The sequence below is a fragment of the Micromesistius poutassou genome (genome assembly GCF_964030765.1).
Source record: "Micromesistius poutassou genome assembly, chromosome: 2".
NCBI classification, from domain to species: Eukaryota; Metazoa; Chordata; class Actinopteri; order Gadiformes; family Gadidae; genus Micromesistius; species Micromesistius poutassou.
Genome location: NC_140272.1, coordinates 1,107,163 through 1,114,662, shown reverse-complemented (window position 1 = coordinate 1,114,662; position 7,500 = coordinate 1,107,163). Strand labels below are relative to the sequence as shown.

At 50.0% G+C, this 7,500-nt stretch overlaps 1 protein-coding gene across 1 annotated transcript in view; it reads left to right on the top strand.

Annotated features, from left to right (window-relative positions):
- srgap3 (SLIT-ROBO Rho GTPase activating protein 3) overlaps positions 1 to 7,500 on the top strand; it is a 41,241-nt gene that overhangs the window by 23,745 nt on the left and 9,996 nt on the right. Inside the window, exons 5-9 of the mRNA XM_084464447.1 lie at positions 2,141 to 2,326; positions 3,556 to 3,684; positions 6,307 to 6,528; positions 6,958 to 7,059; positions 7,287 to 7,317. Of these exons, the coding sequence (XP_084320573.1) occupies positions 2,141 to 2,326; positions 3,556 to 3,684; positions 6,307 to 6,528; positions 6,958 to 7,059; positions 7,287 to 7,317 (670 nt within the window). The remainder of the gene's footprint in view (positions 1 to 2,140; positions 2,327 to 3,555; positions 3,685 to 6,306; positions 6,529 to 6,957; positions 7,060 to 7,286; positions 7,318 to 7,500) is intronic.

Here is a 7,500-nt window from a genome sequence, read left to right as displayed (position 1 = left end):
GCGAAGGGAGAGATGCTCTGCTGTCTGAAAAGGCTGCTGTTCAAACGTCGTCTCGGTTCAAAGTGTTGCTGCGCTGCGGTGCTTGCTACTGTTGCTCTCTGCCACTGCAGTGAGCATCAGCACCGATCCTGGTGCGTGAAGTAAGAGTCTGATTTATTCAGTGTGTGTGTGTTTTAAAGCCTGAGCTGTGCTGCAGCCTCCTGTTTGTTTACTAGGAGAGTAAGGCAGTCGGGCTCATTAAAAACAACAACAAAGAAGAAACGCTGGATTAAGAACAGATAGATCACATGGTTCACAGCACAGACAATGGGTGTGTGTAATGTAATAAATACATTACACACACATTTCTTCATTTGTGAAAATGCACGGTGAAAGGTTCACTGTTCATTTTCATTGTTAGTATTTGCGTAAATGTTTTCCATCGTGGTTCTTTGTAATATCCCGGATCCAAAATGTCTGCTGCAGAGGCAGTCCTCCGCAAATACTACCATTACCCAGTAATGGGTGGTTGGGAGTCGGTGTAGTTTGTGATGGTATGCTGATGTTCTTCTGACCCCATTGCAACATGTGGTTATCCGGACCTGGTTACTCTGGAGATAAAAGGAACCCTGCGGTTTAAAGGCAACGGCAAAGTGAGCTCTGCTCCTTTTAACGACAACGAGGGAAACGAGCACACCGCCACTTAGGAAGGCTGCTCCGCTTCCTGCGTCGCTGCGTGACTTGTTTTCCAATCGTCGCCGGAGACGTTAACTCCTTCTTAAGCTCTATCCTTTTTTTTTTCTTTTCACAAGGTCGGCCTGTCATGGATTGACCACAGGTGGGGGAGGAAGGGGATGGAGGTGGGAGGGGAGGGATGCTACAACGGAGGAGCTTGACCCACCAGTCCCTCGTGACCTGGGGCTAAAGGACTAGCGGTAGACAGACATTTCAAGGAAGGAAATCCTCTTCCAAAATCTCTGTGACAAATTGAGGTGGATGAGGTAGTGTGGTGGGTGAGGTGGGTGAGGTGGGGACTACTGCTGGATATCCGGCCAGGTAGACAGGATGACATGAAATGCAGTCACCTAGTTTGCGCCAAGATATCACTCTCTCACAGGGGATGAAGTGAGTCGCAGGAGCTCGCCTGAGGTGGTTCTCCTTGGTGGAGTGGAGCAAGCAGCAGGCGCTCGAGATGAGAGGCTGGGAGATGGGTGATGGGAGGTGGGTGTCAGGTTAACCAGTTCTGCCTGGGGGGGGGGGGGATTGGGGGTGGGAGGGGGGGAAGCTGCCCTGCAGAAATATAATCCCAATTGGTGGAGGAGAGAGATAGAGTTTGAGACGTAGAGAGGCCTAGTGTTAGTGTCAGGGCTCACAAGGAGGTTCACAAGCAGCGGATTAATTGGTAACAGGAAGGTTGCTTGTTCGAGTGCTGAGGTATCCTTGAGCAAGACACCTCAACCTAACTGCTCCCGACTGAGCTGGCTGTCACCTTGATGCATGATGTGAGACCACCCACTTCCCAGAAATAAACGAATAAAAAGTTCCCTCCCTGCTAAAACATACTTTGATTTCTGCATTTCTTTATTCAGGACAAGTTTTCAAAATCAGGCGGGGTGTGCCGGCGGACAGGCCTGCTTAATGTCCTCACTTTACTTTGCCTTTGTCCCGGGAGTGAGTCAGTCATGAATAGTCATGAGCAGCCTGTCTGCTGATGGGAATGCTAATGATGTGCTGCTACCACGGGTCACAGACATCACCCGTTGCAGTCAAATGAGCCTATTCACTATTTATGATTTCGTCTAATACATCAAGAGCTGATTTTCGGAGGCATGGCGGGGGCAGGATGACAAAACAATCCCCATGAATAGCTCAGGATATTTAGGAACTACTATTGATGTTATACCATGTAGCTCTGCTCCATAATAATAATAATTGTATGTTTTCAAATGTAATATTTAATATGCATGATGGGCCGGAGTAAACAATGGGGCGGGCCACATGTGGCACGCGGGCCATATTTTGGACACCCCTGCTCTGAACGGATCAGTCTCTATTTCCAGTCTGACGTGAACAGGGCGGTGATCTGGTCGATGGCTGATTGGGAGGGGGGGACGCCTCCATGTTGAAGGGGCTCCGTCACGCTCCCCTTGTGTCCGTGCAGGTGATGAAGACCTACCACATGTACCACACGGAGAGCATCAGCGCCGAGAGCAAGCTGAAGGACGCCGAGAAGCAGGAGGAGAAGCAGTTCAGTAAGTCCGGCGACCTCAACGTCAACCTGCTGCGGCACGACGACCGCCCGCCGCGCCGCAGCACCGCCAGGAAGATCGAGAAGATGAAGGAGAAGGTGAGCCTCACGCCGTGAGCACGCCAACACTCACAGGGGCGGACGCCTCGGCCCGGGTCCCAGTCGCGTGTGGATCCGCCTTCGGTCTCTGTTTTGGGGCTTCCATCCATGCTAAGACGCCCCCATTAGGCTACAAGACAACGGTTCCCCGTTGTGGTGAATCCAGGGGGAGAACACACGGGAACGGAGCGTTGGGAAAAGGCTGATGCTTTGAGTGTGATTGTGATCCAGACATTGGAGGCCAGCATGAACTGAAACGGGGGATAAGCTGGGGGACAACTTTTTGAAAATGCAGGGGGGAAAATGCTGGTATGGTCGAAAACAGTGTTTTTTGAGCATTGAGCCCCCATAGAGTGGACATAGCCATCGTTTCTTTCAAATTGAGTTATGTATTAAATAGTTTTCCTTTTTGCCTTTATATATTCACACCCTGTTCTGTTACCTACTCCGTTGGCTTGTCTCTGAACACCACCATCGTCTCCCTGGCTCATGTTCATGTAGATGAGGATGTGAGGTTGATGGGTCCATGTGGATGTGATTTCTCTAGTGGAGTGAGGCAGTGTCAGCATCAGAATCTCCCTCATGTGAATCCCCCACAAAGCCGGGGGGGAACACACACACACACACACACACACAAACACATGCCTATTCTATTCTGGTGGTTTCCAATGCAAATGAGATCTCTGTTATTTGTCAGTCGCAGCCAATCAACAACTGCTGCTCAAGCGTACATACATGTTGAGACTCAAACACTATTCAAAACTGTTGCTTATTTGTGTTCTTTTACCTATTTTCACAACTATGGTTAACATTTGCTTTCACACTTGCTTTACCAGTTTACAGGAGTTTAGAGGAAGCAATTTATCAGCAAAAATGGTTCCTGCACATTTGTCTTAATAATGTTTAAACTTTGGTTTGCACCAAACAGCAGTCCTACTATTGTGTGTGGCAAGAATCACGTTTCGGAATAGTTGAACCCCTATTTTTACAATAATTATTTGAAAGTTGTATTTTTGAAAAAAAAAGACCTTTGCCTTTCTTCGGATGTATATATTCGGATCAGTTACCACGGTAACCAAGACTAATCTGCTTGCGTAGCAGAGGAAACAAGGTTACCAGCCTAGTGAATCATACACCTCTCACACCTCTCTCTCTCTCTCTCTATCCCCCCCCAACAACGGATGCTTTTCCTGTCTGTGTCCTCCTCTCCTTCTCCCGCTCCTCTCCAGAGACAAGCCAAGTACTCTGAGAACAAGCTGAAATGCACCAAGGCTCGGAACGACTATCTGTTGAACCTGGCGGCGACCAACGCCGTCGTGGCGAAGTATTACATCCACGACGTCTCGGATATGATAGACGTGAGTACGCCCGCAGCCCGAGTGTTTGTTTGTGTCCGGGCGGCTGAGGGTCTCTGGTGTTTGTGTCACAGAGTGACACTGTGGATATTCTCACCATCTGCTCTGCCTCCCGGCTGTTGGTTTAGAAGCGGCTCTGTTTTTTTACTTCCTTTTACTTCCCCTCAAAAGTACATTCATACCTGATCACTCCTGTGACTTTCTACATATCACTGCTGGGACTTCATAGTTATCTCCTGTGATTTCAGATCTCATACGGATCAGTCCTGTGGTTTAATATAGATCACTTCTGTGAATTCACACGGATTCCTCCTGGGATTTGATGCCGAGGACTCTTGTGATTTCAAATAGATAACTCCTGTGATTTAATACAGATAACTCCTTTGCTAAAGGTTTAATATCGCAGATATTTGTGGATCAAATCATGTGTATTTGAGATCTTTATTCCACAATTTTTTTAATCACTTCTAAGCTCTTTTCCCAACAGCAGTTCTTCTTTACACAGCTAATGACAGAGCTAGATCCCTGGAGAATGAACGGCAATGTCCTTTCAAACTAACTAAAGCACTAAAAAAAGATGTCTCTCAAGATCTGAGAACCTGAAATAAACCGGAGAGAGAAGAGCGCGTGAGAGACGAGAGGGACGGGAGGAGGAGAGATGAGCGAGAGGGAGGGGGGACGAGAGCGAGGAAGACAAGAGCGAGAGAGGCAGAGATGAGCAAGAGAGACAAGAGCGAGAGAAGAGTGAGAGAGCAAGGGAAAGACGAGCACGGAAGAGAAGAGTGAGAGAGGGATGAGAGAGATGAGCGAGGGAGCGACTAGAGAGACCAGCGAAGGAGAGAAGAGTGAGAGACAGCAGAGCGAGGGAGAGAAGAGCGAGTGAGAGACCAGCGAGGGAGAGATGAGCAAGAGAGACAAGAGCGAGGGAGACGAGCGCGAGGGAGATGGCCAGGCAGCCGGCTGAGGGGAGCTGCGTCCTGACACCCTGATTCATGGATATCCCAATCCCTTTAGTGGGTGACTTTGATGGGGCTTCTGGCTCCACTGTCTGGCAAGAGAAGGGCCGATGTCATCCTAAATCCTGCTGAGCTGCAGGGTATTGGATTATGAGCATGACTGGCTGGTCTGCCCCGCAGGATAGAACGATAGGGCTCCGTTTGTCACGTCCTGCGAGAGTGGAACCATTGGCAAGTGAAAGACACTTCAAAATGGGAGTCCGAGGGGGGCTCTGTGTGTGTGTGTGTGTGTGTGTGTGTGTGTGTGTGTGTGTGTGTGTGCGTGTGCGTGCGTGCGTGCGTGCGTGCGTGTGTGTGTGTGTGTGCAGTGTTCCTGTAATTCACATGATACTTTTGAGAATAACAAATCAATAGAATCCATTCCTTGCATCAATTGGTTTTCTTAAAAATGCTTTTTTTGAGGAATGAGAAAGTCTTTCCCTCGCTCCTTGAGTTTCTTCCAATGCTCAACATGCCTATTTTATGCCTGCCTGTGTTTGTTCTGTGACTCTTTTACCATAAATCATCTTCATGACACAACGATTTCGCAGGGGCTTTCCTGCAGGAGCGCAGTGGGATCCGTCTTTGCTGGTTCGCCTGTTAAATCACTTCCCACATTCCCCTCCCAGTAGGCCACTTCACCATCACGGGATGAATGATCAGGGATTGGGAAGCACACTTTCCCTTGTACTAAAGAGCCTTTAGCAACTCACTGAGTCCCCCACCCACCTCCCCCACCCACCTCCCCCACCCACCTCCCCACCCATCTCCCCCACCTCCAATCCACCCCCCCCCCGCCCCTCCCCTGGCTAATGAGGTTAGTTTATGAAGCTCGATATGACAAGGTGGTGTAATTACCCGTTCTGTCCTGCTGAGTCTGCACGTGTAATGCAGTGAACTCCATTTCCCTCTCAGGGCACTAACCCGCTTCAAGAGTTAATGTGGGATCCATGGCTCCACCGAATGAGATCTTACAACATTTTCGCGTAATTATGGGAACATTTGTATACCAGAATATCTGCTCAAAGGGGAGGCAGTACAACATTGCCCAAGGTGTGTTGTTGAAGGGAAGCTGATGCCTGCATCAATATCCCGGATTTTTTCACGTAATCTTCATTCTAATCATCTCATCATCCATCTGTTTCAGTGGCTTTCTTTTTTCCAGTTTCGTCATGACATTGCACTTTTTGTATTAATTCTGTTAAACAGTATCAACTATTGTTACAGTAACACGCCGTAATGATTACGCTTTATACGATGCATACAATTTATTCATAATGTTTTTTGATGTCACGGTGAAACGCCATTTTGCAGGTTTCCGATTAATACGATACACAATTCATGGGTGATGTTTATGGTTGCAAAGGTCACACAGCATAATATTTAGATTTATACGATACAAACACTTTATTTCTGATGTTTTTAACGTCACGGTCACATTCCAATGCACATATTTACGGTATATACGATACCTACATATCGTTTCGTCCTGTTTTTGGACGTCACGGTGACACGTCCAAAAACGGTGTGTGTACACGTACACACACCGTTTGTCTGTGACGTTTTTCCGACGGCCCTCCCTTTCCCCTCCGCCCCCCCCTCCCCCCCTCCCCCCCCCCCCCCCCCACAGTGCTGCGACCTGGGCTACCACTCCAGCCTGGCCCGCACCTTCAGGACCTACCTGTCGGCCGAGTACACGCTGGAGACGTCCCGCCACGAGGGCCTGGACGTCCTGGAGAACGCCGTGGACAACCTGGACTCCCGCAGCGACAAGCACAAGATCATGGACATGCACAACCAGGTGTTCTGCCCGCCCATGCGCTTCGAGTACCTGCCCCACATGGGGGACGAGGTGAGCAGCCCCCCGCCGCCGTTTGTGGATCATTAGGCCCGATTACCGCCTAATACCCCTCGGGATATGAGTGCGACATTTCTGCTCTTCACGCCTTTTTAAAGATTGCATAATGTGTGTGTGTGTGTGTGTGTGTGTGTGTGTGTGTGTGTCTGCATCACTATTAAAACAGAAACTCATTAACAAAGGTGACCCCATGATTTATTTGGATTATAAACACGCACACACGCACGCACACGAGAACACACACACACACACGCACACACACACACACACACACACACACACACACACACACACACACATCCCTCTCCCCTGCTGTATTCATCTCCATCTCTCTTGCTTCCCGTCCTTTTAAATTTCAGTTCTATGGCATTGTTTATGTGATTATTAACCACCCCCCCCCCCCCCTAACCTCCCCCACTCCAGGTGTGCCAGGTCAGCGCCCAGCAGCCCGTCCAAACAGAGCTCCTGATGCGCTACCACCAGCTGCAGTCCCGTCTGGCCACGCTCAAGATCGAGAACGAAGAGGTAAACACTTTTACACCACCCACCCCTCGACGTCCACCAACACCACCACCACCACCACCAGCACCACCGCCGCCGCCGCCGCCGCCCCACTCCGCCCCACTCCACCCCACTCCACCCCACCTTCACCTTCCTCCTCCACTTTCATCTCCACCCGATCTGCGATGGACAGACGGGCCCTAGCGTGGAAAGGTGAAGACATGAACCATCTGCCAGGTCGTCCTCTGCAGCGATACAGCGGCGACCTTGGCTTGGCGGGAGGTGGGAGCCTGCTGCTTTGAGTCCCGGGGCGGGTAGCACTGATGTAGCGTCTTCTCTCCATACATTACACCCCCGAGCCTCCTCTGGAGGTGGAGGTGCTGATGGAGGTGAATAAAGCCAGGATTCTTTCACACTTGGCTCTGGCGCGTCACCCCTGGGGGGGGCCCAGGGGCCGTGACTGCC